The sequence below is a fragment of the Euprymna scolopes genome, chromosome 41 (genome assembly GCF_053919585.1).
Source record: "Euprymna scolopes isolate OS-2025 chromosome 41, ASM5391958v1, whole genome shotgun sequence".
NCBI classification, from domain to species: domain Eukaryota; kingdom Metazoa; phylum Mollusca; class Cephalopoda; order Sepiida; family Sepiolidae; genus Euprymna; species Euprymna scolopes.
Genome location: NC_136522.1, coordinates 54,614,530 through 54,634,519, shown reverse-complemented (window position 1 = coordinate 54,634,519; position 19,990 = coordinate 54,614,530). Strand labels below are relative to the sequence as shown.

General features: G+C 33.0%; 1 protein-coding gene across 1 annotated transcript in view; it reads left to right on the top strand.

Annotated features, from left to right (window-relative positions):
- LOC145266525 (carbonic anhydrase-related protein 10-like) overlaps positions 1–19,737 on the top strand; it is an 892,910-nt gene extending 873,173 nt beyond the window's left edge. The window contains exon 10 of the mRNA XM_080122280.1: positions 19,163–19,737. Within this exon, the coding sequence (XP_079978406.1) occupies positions 19,163–19,191 (29 nt within the window). The 3' untranslated portion in view covers positions 19,192–19,737. The remainder of the gene's footprint in view (positions 1–19,162) is intronic.
- The last annotated feature ends 253 nt before the right edge of the window (positions 19,738–19,990 follow it).

Here is a 19,990-nt window from a genome sequence, read left to right as displayed (position 1 = left end):
TGAAGATTGTAGCCTCGGGAATAATTTTTTCGCCGTTTCTCATATTAGTAAAAATGTCCCGTCTGTTATTTAAAAGCATAACGACTTATTTCTGCGCATCGTATTCCTTGATGAAAGAATATGACGAAAATTTATTTGAAATCAATACCTCATTTAAAGCGATTTACAATAACAACGGAATTATGTCAGGGAAGAGACTTGGTTGATGTATGCGTCGATAATTTTTCACGTTTAATATGCAATTACATAAATCATATACGGTTAAATGCACATTTTTTTTCCAGAATGATGACAGAAGGTCGAGGGAGGCGAGCGTAAACAATATTGATCACATTTCACTCACGGTGTGAATTGAGTTAAAGAGTTTACTCCTTAGATGATGACTTATGATATTAATAAGTTAAAAAATAGTTTTATATGCGATCAATATCACAATAATTATATATATATATATGGGTGTGTGACTGTGCGCGTTTGTACATGTACATTATATATATGACAAAGATTTAAATGCTTTTATATATATATATATATATATATATATATATATATATGACAAAGATTTTAATGCTTATATATATATATACATATATATGACAAAGATTTTAATGCTTATATATATATACATATATATGACAAAGATTTTAATGCTTATATATATATATATATACATATATATGACAAAGATTTTAATGCTTATATATATATATATATACATATATATGACAAAGATTTTAATGCTTATATATATATATATATATATATATATATATATATATATATATATATATATATTGTATGGTTTTAGAGCACGCAGCAAAGCAGGTTTTTTTTCTGTTCATTCGAGAAGGCATCTTTGACCTACGAGCATATGAAAGTTCACCATCTGCGTTAGGAGTGTGCCGGACGTCTACAGGATTGCAATTACGCATGTGGTGTCACAGATCTTGGGAGCTGCTGAAGATTGCATGCTGAACCCTCATTCATCGTCTTCGATGAGAGAATCCACCATATATATATATATTGTAAGTTATAAAATATATATGCCAATTAAGCTACATTGAATATTCCGCGTTTTATCCACGCTACGATTCATCAGACTTGTGCATAAGCCTCATGAATCTTAGCGTGGATGAAACGCGAAATATTCTGTGTAGCTTAATTGGCATATATATTTTATAACTTACTACCTAGCTCTACCTATACTTGAAGATTACACACGAATTTATTAATTTTTTCCATCATATTTCCCTTTTGGCAATGGTTTCAACCAGTTGTTTGATTAAAAATTCGATAATATGCGTAAATGCTTACTTTCTTAAGCGGTCTTAAGGTTTTGACAAGGACTAATATATATATACATATATATATATATATATATATATATATATATATATATATATATATATATATATATATTAGTTCTAATTCGTATTGGGCTTTTTAATAATCTCTATGAACGATAAAATATTCTCCTAGTACTTTTCAAACACTTCCGGTGTGTATTGGTGCATTACAAGCGTCTCCTTTCTTACACACACATACATATATATATATATATATATATATATATATATATATATATATATATATGAACTATAAATAAATGTATAGAGGTAAACAGCCAAACTTTGATGTATATCATTCAACAATTACAACTCCACACAGACAAAATTATCTCTCTCATATATATATATATTATTACTATTATTATATTAAAAGTTTAACTAGTTTCCAAGTAACTTAAATCTAAAATTTCACGTAATTAGACCATAAATTAAAGGTCAATTTTTTTAACTTTGCCTCTTAGCAGCCAAAAATTTGCCCAAAAACTGATTTAAAAGCATGCCACATGTCAGAATACACATGTTTAATTTCAAATGTTTAGACCAAATATTGGCTGAATAATTTAGAAGAAACCGCAGAGGTTAATAAAAATAAAATGACCCCAATTCCAAAAAAGTTATGGGCTTAAGTGGATACACCCACATTCATTGTTTCTGGGCTCAAAACGAATTGAAAAGTTTAATCTGTATCCAAGTAACCTACATTTAAAATTTTAAGTGTTTACACCCAAAATTGGCGAAAGAATTTGGTAGCGTTTTCAAAGCTCAAATCTTTGAACTTTAACCCCATGGCAGCAAAATTTCTGAACCGATTAAAAATACGTTCCCAAACCTCAATATTCTGTATGTCAAATCTTGAGTCTCTAGACAGAAAAGTGACAGATTAGTTTGGTAGGGAAATATACACACACAATTTATCTTTAATAGATATAGTAATAGTTCAGACCGGCTTTGTTCAGGCCCTATGTATTCTTTATAACTTTATGTGCGTATATATATATATATATATATATATATATATATATAGAGAGAGAGAGAGAGTTATTTAAAGAACTCTATTGAATACACCCACATTATATATATATATATATGATTACTTCATTTAATCACATATATGTAACTATATATTTATGCGTAAACTTTAAGCATTTACTTCAACGGTGCTCAATACGTAAGTAGAGCTGGGTAGTAAGTTATAGGCTTAATTGCCATATATATTTTATAACTTACTACTATCTCTTTCTCTCTCTCTCTCTCTATATATATATATAAGAAGTTGGACTAATGTCCACGTAACCTATATCCAAAATTTAAAGTGTTTAAACCCAACATTGGTGAAGGAGTTTGGTAAAGTCTGCAAAAGGTCAACTCTTTCAACTTTGACATTTTTGCAGTCAAATGTCCGACGAAAACTGATTAAAAAGCTTGCTGTATGTCTAAATACACTTTATGTAAAATTTTAAAATTTTAGACCCAAAATTTGCCTCATAGTTTTCTAGAGACTCAAGGGTCAAATCTTTTTAACTCCAACCCCTTGGTAGCGAAATTTTCAGCTAAAAACCGATTACAACACGTATTCTATGTTTGAATATATTCGGACGTAGAATTTGTAGTTTAATACGTGTACTTTATCTAAAAAAAAGTATACTTTATGTAGAATTTCAAATGTTTAGACCAAAAATTGGCTGTATAATTTGGTAGAGACTACAGAGGTCTATTTTTTTAATTTGACCTCAATTTTAATCCCTTACCATTGATCGTTTTGGGCTCAAATTTAATCCAAAAGTTAGATCCCTGCCCAAATAACCTCTATCTAAAGTTTCAAGTGTTTAGACCCAAAATTGACGGAGGAGTTTGGTAGAGTTTTCAAAGGCCACACCTTCGATCTTTGTCCCCTTGTCAACAAAATTTCTGGCCGAAAACCGATTAAAACGATTTTCCCAAATCTCATTATTCAGTATGTCAAATCTCAAGTCTGTAGACTGAAAATTGACAGAGTAGTTTGGTAGGGAAATTTGAACACAGGCAGGCACACAGACAATTTCATTTATAGTGTATTCCACGATAATGATGTGGGTTTTATTTGTGAGACTCTTTTTAGACCAGGATTTATACGGATAGACCAATAATAGCTGAACCAACCAAGATGGTGCAACAATACTCCCCTCATGGACAAATTTGGACCTTATAAAGATGTAGGTCCCTTTATTGAATACTAGCGGGTGTACTCGGCGTTGCCCGGGTGTTTGGAGGTGTGTGTGGTTTTGGGTAAATCAAAACTCCGGGAGTGGGGGGGGGCGGTAAAATAAAAATAAAATTTTTGGTAGGTTAGTATGAGGATCGAACCCGAACCCGAACCCTTGAGGCAAAGTTCGAAATTAAAGTGTGAAAAAATAATCGTGTGACGTTAACCAGTGGGCCACCAGGACAAACTAACGATGTCACGTTTGAATTTGAGTAATAAAAACAGAATTGACACGTCGCTGCCTTAAAACTTAAACTAATAATAATACAATTAAATAGTCCAATCGTCGTCCCACAGGTACGGTCACTAATTGGGCATGTGGTAGATGTGCCGGGTTGAGCAGTGGGGAGCATGTCTTCTTGCACACTTCGCTGTATGGTTCTGTCTTCGCTGTTCCTTAATGCAGTGCACTTCATATGAGTAGAGCGAGGGCCGGAGACCTCGGTAAGAATCAATTTTCTCTCGGGAAAAGTAGTCTATTCAGTACCTTTTCAGGGTTCTCTTGATGTAGTCTTTGAATCACCTGGAAGTAATTGACTATAGGAGATGCTTTGTTGTCCTATTTTGATGCTGATGTTACTTTTAATATAAACCGAAAGGTTGTATGTAGAGGAAGTCGCAAAGGAAATACAACTTCGACATTTTTTTTTTTTTAGGTGAAAGAAAGGAAGTTATTTATGTTTATTTGCTTCATACATTAGTCGCCGTATTTTCCACTCGACAAATATGCCGCCGCTTTCTTTCTTTTTCTCGTAAGTCCTCTGTTAGCTGCTTGCTGAAATTCTCTAAAACTCACAGGTTCGCCGGCCTGCTTCTGACAGGGTTGTAGGAAAGAGAAGACTTGTGTGCTACTTGCCACGCGTCTTTTCCTTTTTCCTCTATTCCCCTTAATCCGATCTTAATGCCTATATAGTGTGGAACGATAAATTTGAAACGATTAAAAACAATACCACATTACTACATAATCATGTTACCTTAATTGATTTTTTAATAAAGGTTTAAAAGTATTAAAACGTTTATTAAAAGAATCAATTTAGGTAACTTGATTATTTAGCACAGATGACATCTATTTGGTGTAGCCGCCTTCAGTTTAATGACTGGCTCGATACGGGTAGAGAATTGGGGCATGCCTTTTCCACAAGAGTAGGCGGAAGATTAGCGAATATTCGGCGGATATCGGCGATCAGGCTGTGAGAGTTAATGTTGGCGATGGTCTCAACGTATGACCAAATAAAGTAGCCCAACAGGTTTAGGTCGCTGAGAAGAAGGGCCAGTCAGAGAAAGGCACAAAATCCTACGGCGCCTTCTGAATCTAAGCCTTGGTCTCTTTTGAATTGTGAGCCGAAACAGAGTCCTGGTGCCACACCCAGTGTCTGGGAGCGGCCACCTGATTGCACTAGAGTATTACCACAGTGTTCAGTATATTCAGGTACATTTTGGCGTTGACTTTCAAGCTAACTTTGAAAGTTGTAAGCAGGCGTGATATGGCTCTCACTTAAAATTATACCGGGCCATAACCGTGGTCGTAAACTTTGTTAAGCTGTTCCCTCAAGCGTTACACCGTTTGGATTTGGATTTTGAAAGTGCTGGCAGTTGTGCTGTTTTCATAACTTGCATCGGCAAAGAGCATAAGTTGTACAGTGGCGTATCTCCAATCTCGCTCGTTGAACATAGCGTCACTTTCAGATATGAGAGAAGATTCGTATTGCTCTTGGAATGTGTACATAATTGGCCAACAAAATAGAAAACTTGTCTTCCTTAAACGGAAATGGAATCATGTCGTCTTTTTTAGATCGACAATTTTATCGTTCCACCCTTTATATGCATTACTTTTATATGCTGACCGACATTAACTCGGCACATAAGCCGTCAATATCCGTGCTTGCCTTGGCCGGGTCATTTAATGACGAAGTCAGACTACGTTACACTATTAGTTTTTTTTATATAAAATTGATTACAGACATCGGGAAAATAATGATAATGAACTCTTAGACATTATTAGAGAAATGTAATTGTTTCTCAGCTCGACACGTATAAACTTATAAATCACCACCCCAGCACCTATTTTAAATATTATCAGACTTCTTTGACAGCGGATAATTACTATCTTAAAATAAAATAGGATATTGCGTGTTTTGTTTCGTAAGAAAATTTAATTGAAAATTGTTTTTCTATAAGATAAAATACTAGCCAAAGTGCTACGATCAGTGTGATTTTAATGATACTAATGGGAGGCCGATGTATCGAGGTAGTGTCACATCGAGGACCTTTTTTCTCGCCCTACTGTGCTGTGATACAAAAGAGACGTTCCGAATCTGCTTTTCAATCGTTATTTTTATGGTAAGGTGCTCGACTGATCTCCAATCCCGTCTCTCTACTAAACGTTCGCACCAAATAATCGTCTTCTTTCACAACTGTAAACACCTCCTGTAACTCTCTATTTGTGCTTAAAAGCAAACGAAGATTCCACGAGCAGAAGTTTTCTAGAATTGTGCGTCTGTTGAACAAAATACAATGGGGCTACTTCCCTGCTGACTATAGCATGGCGATTTTTTTTAAAATTCTAATGTTAATAAGATAATGTTGAGCCGCCATCTTAGATAATTTAGCTCTACCCAAGTTTCACCATTACTGGTTATGTTGTTTCCTTATTTATAAAACGCTTAACTCTTATCTTAGAGTAAGAATCGGGCATTGATAAACGGGGACCACCCAAACTAAACGTATGCAAAAATAACAAAATTTTTAGAATCCACTGGAAATTCAGGTAAAAAATATATTAACCACGTGAAAAAGATAATTCTAATTGAATCTCTACCTAAACCTTAACGTAGATTCCATGAACAAAGTTTATTTCTTAGAACTGCACTCATGTGGAATTGTCTTTCGCTTGCCTGCTGTCCAGCTGACTACAATATGGCTGTCTTCAACTCAAACATAGACAAGTTCTTGACGAGCCGTTCCACTTATGTTAACAAATTTACCGAATTCCCATTACTAGCGAGTAATATATTGTCCAATTGACTACTGTACACTCTTTAACACTTCTCCTCGAATGACCTCTGGGCCTTCACAAGTGGTGATGTCTATGTAAAAAAATCAAAACTAGTATTATAGAAAAGGAATCTATTATTATATAAATGAAAGTTGTCTATATATGCGTATATTAGAGAATGAATTGTTTCTATTCAGGACACAATTTAACAATGACATTAGACGTTTGCATTTAAAACTTATTCCAGCCGTTATATACGAGGAGCGTGCAATAAGTAATGCACCTGGCCCACTTCCCAGAGCAGTAAAGCAACGAAATTTCGCACAGTTATTAGTCTTTCTCTACATAGGAACCACCCAGAGTTATGCATTTCTCCCATTTTGTAGAACACCCCAGGTTGGTCCTCCAACCACGACGTGACTTCAGAAATCAAGGCTGCATCATCTGGGAAACGCTTTCCTTTCAAAAACAACTTGATGGCTATGAAGAGGTGAAAGTCAGAGGGTGCAAGGTTAGGAGAGTAGGAATGATGGCGCAGAATATCATAACCACACGCTCCTGCTTCTGATCTGGCGGCATGCAAGTTGTGGATCGACGCGTTGTCTTGCAGGTGGAGGTACCTTTGCTGATCTTGCCCCGCCTCTTGATTGTGATAGCTTCCCTTAATTTCCTCAAAAGTGAAGCATAATAGGCTCCTATAATTGAGGTACCCTTTGCCAGGACGTCTGTCATCACTACTCCGTCCTGGTCCCAGACGACTTGCCAGCAGAGGGACGCACCCTTGCCTTCTTTGGGCGTGGTGAGTCCAAGTCCAAGTCCTTCCACTGCATTGACTGGGCTTTGGTCTCTGGATCATAACGATGGACCCAGGTTTCATCCTATGTAATCAGTCTTTGGAAAACATTTTATTAATCTTCTTGGCACATCTCCAAATTCATCCTCGAGCACTCGACGCGTTCTCACTCTCGAATGGTGTGAGCAACCTGGGAATCAATCTGGCAGACATCTTATGCATATGCAAATGGTAATGAATCATAGTTTCCACAGACCCTGTACTAATCTTGATATCTTGGGCTATTTGGCGAATAGTAATGCGCCGATCTTCCAAAATAGCAGCCTCAACTTGACAGACAGATGCCTCATCAATGACAGAAGTGGAGCGACCAGGTCTGGAAGCTTTTTTCACAGACTTTGAATTCACGATGTCAGCGTTTTACAAGGTCAGATGATGGTGCATTATCACCATGAGTTTCTTTCATTTCATCAAAAGTCTTCTGTGGTGTGGGTCCTTTTAAATACAGAAACAGGATCACTGCTCGACATTTAACAGGGTCCATTTCACACCTGACTCACTTCAAACACCTGTAGAACAGAAACCACAATTAGAGTTCAGAGCTGTAATTTGCCTCATAACCCGTAGAGATGTAAATCATTGCACATGCAAAATTTCAGCTAGATCAGACAACTGGAAGTGGGTCAGGGGCATTACTTAATGCACGCCCCTCGTATAAAACTAACTTTATTACATCAACAGTAAGTTTTCTACTGTACAATGTAAGGGACAGAGCCATTGTGAAGAAGCACGTAAAGATTTATCTGGACGCACCGCTATGAATTTCCAATCAGAGCAGGCAATGAATCGATTTGTTTTAAAATAAGCGATTTCACCAATTTTGAATGACAATAAAAAATACGGGAGTGTGAAATATAGGTTGATCATCATTTTATCCCGAGTAACATAGGATCTCCCTGTTAGTATGTATATATGTAGATGCAAACTACCGCCATTGATTATAAAATCTATTTTCAGATCATTTCAAGTAAGCCTGAATGTTAATCAGACGTACGTTGTTTTCTTTTTTGAAAGAGTGTAAGCTAAGTGTATAACTCAGCTCACAAAAGAGCGAATTATATTAAAAATTTAAATTAAATATTAAAAAAAAAATCTAAGTATAAATTATAATAATCTTATAGAAGAGAAATTGAAAAAAAAAAAACGCCATTTAATAGTAACCAGAAAAATAAATTCTGTCATATTTTTCTATACACTGAAGCTACAAATCCTGTCAGTAACTCACTTCTGCGTGATCCAGTATTATCGCTAGACGGTGTTAGGTTGCTTTCAAAGGCGAAACAGATACCGTACAAATGTGGCGATGTTGCTCGTCAAACATTCAGATTAAAGTGACGATATCCGCAACGAGATTACTATTGAGGTATCTTCTCTAATTATTAGGGCTTTACACCATCATAGTAAATAACATTTTTATCCATGGAATAGTGTTCGATCGAGAACCAATCTCTCCGTCTATTTCCCTAAGACAAAGGCATCACAGCAAGTACTCGTATTAGTAGCACAACGGGTAGTGTTTTTCTCATTTTTTTTTTTTTTTTGGTGTGTGTATTAAGCGTTAGACGGTTTTTCATGGTGTTTGCAAGGGTTTCTCTAATGCAGAACGCAGCGTCGCGTTACTGCTTCACTGCACATAAAAAATAACTGTGTGCGATTCTACTCTAAACAAATCCGTATCATAAACATCACTTAATTAATAAAATTTATTTTTTTTACATTGAACGTTCTTCATCTTTTGACTCACAATCTTTCCTTCTCATTAAATCTAATATCCGAATTCAAAATGGCTTTTATTAATGGTGAGTCCCGAAAAAAAAAACAACAACAAAAAAAACACAAAAAAAGCAATTCACCAGAGCAAGCAATGAATCGATTTGTTTTAAAATAAGCGATTTCACCAATTTTGAATGACAATAGAAATACGGGAGTGTGAAATATAGGTTGATCATCATTTTATCCCGGGTAACTTCCTGAGATGCACTTATGCTGGTTTTTTTGTTTTTTTGTTGTTTTTTTCGGGAATCACCATTAATAAAAGCCATTTTTAATTCGGATATTAGATTGCATGAGAAGGAAATATTGTAAGTCAAAGGATGAAGAACGTTCAATGTAAAAAAAATAAATTTTATTACTTAAGTGATGTTTATGATACGGATTTTGAGTAGAATCGCACACAATTATTTGGTAACTACCAAAACGTATTTGCTAGCGAATCGAAGTGACATACCTTAAAATGCGCCTCTTATTAGGAAAAATAAATGCGATATTAAATATTACATAATTTACAGAATATCTGAATGTCTGGCCAATGTATTACAACATTTTCGTGTATACTCTCTACGCGTTGAAAAATATTAACTACGATACCGCTTAAATTTCTCTTCAAGACTTTAATCGTGGGCGATGCAACGCACGATTCTCGTACACGTATATGCGTTTCCTCGCCGCAATATTTTTTTTTACAAGGAAGGCACCACTTATCAAGGCCCGGATGCCACTCGGTGGTAAGTGTTATTGCGTGTACAGTAATCAATGGGATAATATGGTAGTAATCGCTAGTAATGGAGATCTGATAAACTGTCTTACCTAAGGGCAGGGTTCATCAGGAACTTGTGTATACTGGACTTGAAGACATCCAAGATATAGTCAGGTGGGAAACAGGCAAACAGAACAGAGTTCCACAGGCGTGCCCTTCCAAGTTTTGTTCATGGAATCTACGTTTTGATTTAGGCACAGATAAAGAGTGGAGGCGATTACTGACAGTGGTTTCAGCTAGACTGGTGTTTATCGTGAAAGCTTGGCGAGGGGGGCCAGAGATTGGAGCTCAGACGGGCACTTCCAATGGAAATAACGATAAAACAACGTCCTTTCTGTGGGAGAGAGGTTGTAGGGAAGAGAAAAGGGCATCCCCCACTAGGCTACGAAGTCTACTTTATACTCTGTCAAGGCTGCATAGGCTGTTTTTAGAAGCTCCTGCCCGGATGTGGCAGCAGTACTTCATCCTTAGAAGTACTTGGCTTTTGTATAGATAGAGAATTGCATCAGCAGTGAGATATATACTAGAGCCGTAGAAGGACCCCACCATTTTTCCAGCGACCTTGGCAACAAATTTGATGTACGTGTTTTATTCAGGTCAGGGGTAAAGGTCAATCCCAGAAGCTCGTCAAAACATTAGGCCTCCCCAAGACGAGAGCCATCCATTTCAATTGATGCCAGATGGGGATCAATAATGTGGTTATTGTAATTATATATATATATATATATATATATATAAATAATGTGTGCACTTTTGTCTCTGTGCATGAATTCGTTCCTCATAGATTCCAAAAGTGCTAGACCGTTCGATTGTATAATCTGGGAGAGACCTTAGTTGAGTTTTGTCTCTGAATACCCCGGATAATTACTGATAATCGATAATCTATCACCGGTAAAGGCATTTTACCATGCCGTTGCTTGGCAACAAAGGGCCGTGAAAATTTCATGATGGATAAGTTGATAGCGTTTTTTTTTTTGTTTTTTGTTTTTTTTTTGTTTTTTGCAGAACGTGGCCTTTAGGTTGAAACTCCGCACGTAAATTTCTTGATTTGTTTTTTCATTAACTACAAAGAATCTAATACTACTTGAAAATCTAGAAGTGTTTTTTTTTTAAATTTGTTTTGTTTTTTGCATGACGGGGTCTGAAGATGCAAAACCCCACACGTAAATTTCTTAATGTTTTTTTTTTCGTTAACAAAAAAGACGTTTATATGAAATAATTTTATAAAAGAAACAATAGGCTTTCTAGAGTCCGATGTAAAAAAAAAACAAATTTTAGACTAAGTTAATGCATGGAGGCATGTGAACTTCCTCCAGGACGATTTCACGTATTTCGATGACAATAAAAATATATGGGTGTGAAATATTCGTGGATCATTATTAAATCTCGGGCAACGCCAGGACTTCCTGCTAGTATATATATATATATATATATATATATATATATATATATATATATATATATGTAAGAGCAAATACTTAATTAAACATGTTAAAAACACTTTGAAAAAAGAGTTATAAACATATTTAATCTGAAAAGGAGACACTTAATAAGTTGATAGTCCTTAATCCGCGGAGTTTCGAAGGAATACTTTCCTTCTCATCAGAGGGTAGGAATTATCAAAATGCGGGATCGGATTTTGCATGCAAAATATTTGATATACCTGCAAGTAAGTCAAACATCTTACGTGATAACAAAAAGTGAAGCAGAGGGAATATGGTTAAGAAAAAGGTGATTTCACGTGAATGGATTATTATATATTATTATAAGCTCTATCTCCTATTTGGTTTTATCGGCTTTTATATCTGGTTGAGATTACTTTATAAATATTAATTCTTTAATATGTATAATATAGTTTTGTTTTACCATCTTGGATCATTTTGGTAAATTTAATTGTAATTTTTTTTATTTCATATATATATATATATATATATATATATATATATATAGCGTCTTCGTCTCGAAGATGGTTCCTAGTTAGAACATCGCCCTTATTTTACTTAGACGTACATAAATGAGATATTTTTTTTAATCATTTTTAAAACATTATTCTGTGGACATTCATGTTTCAAACTTCCTACAGCTCTTCAGTGTAGTTTAATTGTGTCTCTAGGATTCGAACTCCGGACCAGGTGTAGCAGGGTCCGGCGCAATGAAATCCTAGATTATCTGACTGTGTATTTTTTGTTGATTATTTTTACAACGATTAATACACTTAAATCTATATATATATATATATATATATATATATATATATATATATATATATATATATATATATATTATATATATATATCCTCAAAACCTCTGGCATTTATAGAGGAAAATATTAAAACTTGATTCTATGATTTCAGATGATCTGAAATAACAGCATAGAGGAGATATTCCGCATATGTTATACTTCTTCTCTTTTGGAGGTAATTACGATTATCGTACCTCCAGTATCAAATAATTCTTATACCCTGTTACTTTATGCATGGAAACCAATTAGCGGGGATATAACATGAAAATATTAAGACTCAAGTCTCCACTATGCTATTATTTCAGTTCATTTGAAACTATTCCAGCAAGTTTCAGTCTCCCCAAAGCTAGACGTTTTTAGAGAATATCAGATATTTTGTAATTCATATACAAAACTCGGAAAAAATATTTGAATCATTTTATGGTTGTAAAAATGCCAAAAATAGGCTCTGGATGATAGCTGATCCCCTTAATGTGCGACTTAACGTGCAAATGTTACAAAGTCAGGTCATGACGAACCTTGATTTGTTTAATTCTGATTAATAGTCGCTGAGATTTGAAACTTATAACTCTATATATATAAATATATATATATATATATATAATTTTGTTTTTACATAGGAGGCGTCACTTATCAACGCCCAAAATTAACTCAAGAATAAGGGTTGAAGAGTGTCAATATCATCGTAATCTTCAGCAGTGTAAAGTTGGAACATTGGATTTTATATATATATATATATATATATATACTCGGGTTTTTTTTTATATTCAAAAGTAATGGACTAATGAATTCAACGAGGTTGTTAGATAGTGCTCAATAAAAAGAGCTGATACTACTTGTTTATTGTTATATAAACATGCTCACATCCCGCTGCTACAAATAGCCACTTGTTTCAATCAAACAACAGATATCATCAGGCAGCGACTTGACTATTCAAAAGTTCAATGAATAATCAGGTTATTCATTGAACTTTTGAATAGTCAAGTCGCTGCCTGATGATATCTGTTGTTTGATTGAAACAAGTGGCTATTTGTAGCAGCGGGATGTGAGCATGTTTATATAACAATAAACAAGTATATATATATATATATCTTTCTCTCTCTCTCTCTATATATATATATTTATGTATATATACCTCACTCTCTCTCTCTCTATATATATATATATATAGATGCATACACCTCTCTCTCTCTATGTATATATATATATGTATATATATATATATATATATATATATATATATATATATATATATATATGTGTGTGTGTGTGTGTACTTTTTTCATCTTTCATATTCATTTTAGGTCACTGGCCAGTTCAGTGGATTTTCCCCGCTTCTCGTTATTATTATAATAATAATAATATCTTAATGTTTATCTTCATAAGATGACATAAATTTGGTGCGAACATTTAATATTCAGGGAAGTAATATTACCCAGCTTGAGACGAGTATAAAGTTCAGGTTAAAAAACTGTCGACTTTTAACTGATAATTTTAAATTAAATACCATATTATATTTTAATATTTAGAATTTGTCATTATGCAGCCATTTTAAATTAATGGTCTATAACTTTTTCCTGATTTTAATAGGCTTATATATATATATATATATATATATATATATTATATATATATATAAACATAGCGCGGACGGCTATATCAAAATACCGAGCAGTTGGCAAAATGACGTCACGGTAATGGAAAAAGCAGGCTATAAAAAGGAAAGAGCACGTTCGAGAAGATCACGTTGAAACGGATAGACGTCCGGGAATTGCTGGAACGGAATTAGAAATCCGGGAATAAAGTGACCTGTAGTCACGCTGCCTGGAATGCGTCAATATTACGTCAATCGGTCAGGAAAGCTAACTGATATTAAAATGGGTTAGACCGAAACCACAAAACTTTCATTTTGATGTTTAAATAAATAATCAGTATTGAAATCATAAAAATATGTCTCGTATTCACTTTAACTTGAAAATAACTTTCGGTTATACGACCAAGAGAAACTTGATGATCATATCACATTCATATATATATATATATATATATATATATATATATATATATATCAACGGTAGAAACGTGGATGATGAAGAGGATGATGTTAGAGACGTGGATGACGTTCGAGAGCACGTTCGAGAAAAAGATTACGTGGGAGACATCACAGCCGTAAAGAGAATTATCGCATGGCGAGAGAAAGAGAGATACCCTTGTACAACAAAAAAGCGAGTTGAAGTTTTTTTGTTTTTTTTTTTAATTTGTCTACTTTGCGACTGAGATGTTCAGGGTAAGGTCACGCATACTGTATGCTGCATATTAGATTTGAAATATATTACAAATTTATTATAAAAAAATATTTTTTCATTTATCAAGAAGAATGGTAAGTAAAGGTTGAGAATTTAAAGTGTCTGAAGAATATTTGCGATAAAATGAGTGCAGGATTTTGTCTGTAAAAATCGATGTGTGCTTTCCCGTGAGTGAATGTCGTAGAGATGACGATGTGTCCATGTATCGTGGCGCATCCGTTTTGTTAGCAAGAGATTATACGCACTAACTCGAGTGGAAGACGCATTAGTAGGAAAGTGTTTATATTGATAGCGTTGTGCATAATACGTATTAACGTATTAAAAAAAATATTCACGTCTGTCAATTAAGGAATAAATATACTGAATGAGAGAAACATGGTGTATTATTTGTGCATTCATAGTACAATTTATTTTATTTAATTATTTGGGCTATTGTCCTCATTTTCCAGTTGTGCTCTTCACGAGGTTTCGGCCAATTACTTCTCTGGCCTTCATCAGGTTAACCGCGACGAAATAGGAATGTCGGAACTTCCAACTACATCCACAGCAATTACTGCTCTCAATAGTTGTTGTCATCTCACCGCGGTTTGGCCAATTAATCCTCTGACTAGATTTGGGTTGGATTCAAACCGCTACCTCCAGACAAAGCTCACTCCGAATCGTAGATATTCCACATCTCTATCCACTGCCGATAACCTGACGAAGGCGAGAGGAATAATTGGCCGAAACGTCGTGGAAACAACAAGAGGATGAAGATAACAATCCAAATAATTAAATAGATTATATTATGCTAATTACGTCTCAAACTAATCCCAAATTAATTCAATAATATTCATAGTACGTTTTTAAGGATCCGAACATTTCGGGCACAGTGGTTGGCGAGGGAAAATGCTGATTAAAACTGATAAATTACATCATATAAGAACATGGATTTCAATGGAGTTCGAAGATACTGTCAAAAAATCAACTTAATTGAAACTTTTGGAATATTTTGACTTCCAACACGTCGATTTTTATAACACCGAGATATTACATTCTGTGTGTTTTTTTGTTATGATACTGGGACAATGAAATCGTTCTAAGGCCACGCCTGAAACTTTTGCTCTGTTCTAATAGGCTAAAGAAAACATTTAGAGCATCGTGCAGTTTACGAGTACCATCATATTTCACGGAGCTGCTAGCGCTTGTTGCAACAGCTGCATCAGCCGCATAAAACATATGCAAATGACCGAAGAAGCCCGCTGAGTGAGGTCAGAGCGGACGAAAAGAAGGGAAAGAAAAACAGAGCAAAAATGCACTAGGAACTGAGGACCAGAAAAAATAAGGATCAGTGTGAAATGGATGTGTGGCCCCACGCCAACATGGGCCACTCGAATGAACCTGTCGATACGGCAGTGTTTTATTAATCTATTGGCAGACAAAAGTAACTGCAAAAAAAAAAAGAATCAATTTGCAGTCTTATTTTAGAAAGAATCACGAATAACTACCTTATAAGTTACAAGAGTTTCACTATTTATCAAAGCCCGAAAGCCATTCGAAGATAAGTGTTAATCAGTGTAAAGTGGTAGTGAAGTAATCGGTAATGGTGCAAGTTGGGTAGAATTTGATTACTTAATAGGACGATTTAATAAATTATTTATTTACATGGGACTTGAAGGATGCCATGTTGCAGTCGGCTGAATAGCAGGCTAGCAGAACAGTGTAAAACAGGCAAGCAGTTATAGAAAATAAGTTTTGATTATAGAATGGCGTTTAGATTAAGGCACATATAAAAGGGGGCAATTGTTGAAAGAGTAATGGAGTAACTAGGCGGGTGTATTTAAGAAAGTGCGGCAAAGAGGGGAAATAAACCGCTCATTTTAACTGAAAAGTAGAATTCTTTTTTCTGTTTCTTGGTGAGATGTTTACATGCTTTAGGTATGCATTGTGTTCTTTAGAATTAAACAATGAAAATGTTCATATGATCCGTGATATCACCTTATTATATATATATATATATATATATATATATATAATATATATATATATATATAATATATATATATATGTATATAACAAAATAAATTCACTGATTGATATAATAATCACGTGATTGATTTTGCGCTAGGAAACAGACACTGTCAAGAATTATACGCACTAACTCGTGTGTCAACAGAATTAAATGAATAAACATCATGAATTTAGAATATTAACGTTTATCATTTATTCATTATATTGTTCTGTATTTACATTGAGCTTATTAAATAAGGATTGGCATATCTTATAAAGAAAGGAAGTCTATTTTCACACACATTATGTGTATATATATATATATATATATATATGTCTTTAAAGTTTTTAACCTTTAAAACTATACAAAAAAATTTTTATCATTCGTTAGAACACCATCTAATCAGTAAGCCATTCAGTCACCTGCAATCACTTCATCAGACGGCTCTAGAATTAACCATAGCACTAATAATTTATTTTTAAAGGGATCATCAGTTGCTTACCATAAAACACTGTTTCGGGGATTTAAAAAGAAAACAGCATATTACATCATTGCTACCAGCAGTGTTGATCAAACACCACCTCCCTTTATTTTAGGAAGAAGACATGTTACAAATATTTAATCTAATTTCATATTCTTAATTGCATTATCTAACATTTTCATGCTATAAAAATGAATTTCTTACCTGTGTGATTCGCCAGTTTCCAAATTATAAAATTGATATATTTTTTTAATTTACCAGTTTTGTATTTATAAGATTAGGATTAATCCTTTTAACTATATATATATATATATATATATATATATATATATATTAATGTGCTGCTGATTAATCGGAATCGGGAATCTTAAAATCGAAATTGTTATCGAAATCGGAAAAATGTGTATATGCCAATAGCGATTTCTTTAATTATGTCTATTTTCATTTTGGTTTATGAAAAATATTTTTCTTTTAGCTGTAATAATAACATATTCGCTATTTATTAAAGAAAATATCCAATAAGACTAAATTGTATAGATAACTCCTTCCCACAAGCGGGATTTTTTTTCACGTTTGAAAAATTATAAACACAGGTAAGATATATGTTACGGGATAACGGAAAAACAATAATTTTACAGTTATAGTTAAATATTTTGAGTTTTATAAACATCGAAATCTGAATATGTAATGTATATGAATCGGTAATTTTATCGGAATCGTCTAATTATCTATTCTAATTAGACTAATTACTAATTGCTTAATTATACACGTATATACCTGTATGTGTGTGTATATATATATATATATATATATATATATATATATATATATATATATATATATATATATACACACACACATAAGAATATGATATATGTTTGGGACTACGTTTTAATTTTTGACAAAATGTAATCATTTCCATTTATTTTTTCTTTTGAAGTTAATTTTTCATATATATATATATATATATATATATATACACACACACTTGAATACACTATATATCTATATGTATACATACATACTTGAATACACTATATATACACATATACACATTAAATAAACTATATATACATATATAGGCATTGAATACACCATATATACATATATAGGCATTGAATAAACTATATATATATATATATATATAGATATTGAATACACAATATATATATATATAGACATTGAATACACTATATATATATATATATATATAGACATTGAATACACTATATATATATACATAGACATTGAATACACAATATATATATATGCATTGAATACACTATATATATATAGGAATTGAATACACTATATATATATAGGAATTGAATACACTATATATATGTAGAGGCATTGAATACACTATATATATATATATATATACATAGACATTGAATACACTATATATATACATAGACATTGAATACACTATATATATATATATATTTATATATAGAGAGACATTGAATACACTATATATATACATACATAGACATATACACTATATATATATATAGAGAGAGACATTGAAAACACTATATATATAGACACTGAATACACTATATATATATAAATACATATACATTGAATACACTATATATATATACACACACATAGACACTGAATACACTATATACACACACACAGACACTATATATAGAGTGAGAGACATTGAATACACTAAATATATATATATATATAGGCATTGAATACACTATATATATATAGACATTGAATAAACTATATATATAGGCATTGAATACACTATATATATATAGACATTGAATACACTATATATATATAGACATTGAATACACTATATATATATATATATAGACATTGAATACACTACATATATATATAGACATTGAATACACTATATATATATATAGACATTGAATACACTATATATATATATATATATATATATATATATATAGACATTGAATACACTCTCTCTCTCTCTCTATATATATATATATATATATATATATATATATATATATATATAGAGAGAGAGAGAGAGAGAGAGAGATTGAATACACACACACACACATATATATATATAGAGAGAGAGAGAGACATGGAATACACTATATATATATGTTTTCGACGTCGTTTATGTCTTTGACAAAATAAAAACATTTTCTTTTCTTTCTCTTTTGCAGTTAACCCCCTGTATGAAGGCCGATTGTGAAAGAAGTCATTCCGGGCTACGAATACCTGAAAAATTAAATATAAAAAAACTACTTTTTTCAACAACAAAAAAATAATATAATATTGAAAAAAAAAATGCGCTACTCGCCTCTAGCTCCTAACGCTGCTGCTTATTTTAAACTGCAGAAGATCCTCTGGCTTTCATTACCTCCCCTCCCTGTATTTTTAGGTCAACCGCTGCCGACCATTTTTACGAGTTTTTTTTCTTTTTTTTTCTGGAATGAAAAAGATTTAAAAAAATAATAAAGATTAAAACAACGCAGCGGAAAGCCTATTTGAAATAGTATTTAAAACAAAAAAAAATAACACTCTGCGTCGGAGGAGAAGGAACGATTGGAAGGATTGATTGGATCCGAATCAGATTTGCAAGAAATGGGTGTTTCCGTGCACCTTAATGAACTCAGGAAAGGGAGTTAAGCCAGCAAGGGAGGGGATTTCTCTTTTTTTTTTAAATATATTTTTTATTTTTCCAGAAAAGGATGGGTTTCTGTTCTTTAATCCTTTTCTTTTTTTGGATTATATTTAATGGGTGCTGTTTTTAAGTCAGATAACAAAAATATTACAAATACCTTGTTAAAAAAAAAAAAAAGGTTTACATTTCAAGTTTTTGATAAAAAAAATTCATTTGCTACAAACATTGGTAAAAAAAATAGCCCTTCCCCTCAATCCCCCCAAAAATGACGAAAATTGCTTTTGTTGTTGTTGTTAATATTAACGGTCTCGCTTTTGTTATTGTTTTGCTTCTTTTTTTTTCGCTACCTTTTCTTGATTAATATTTC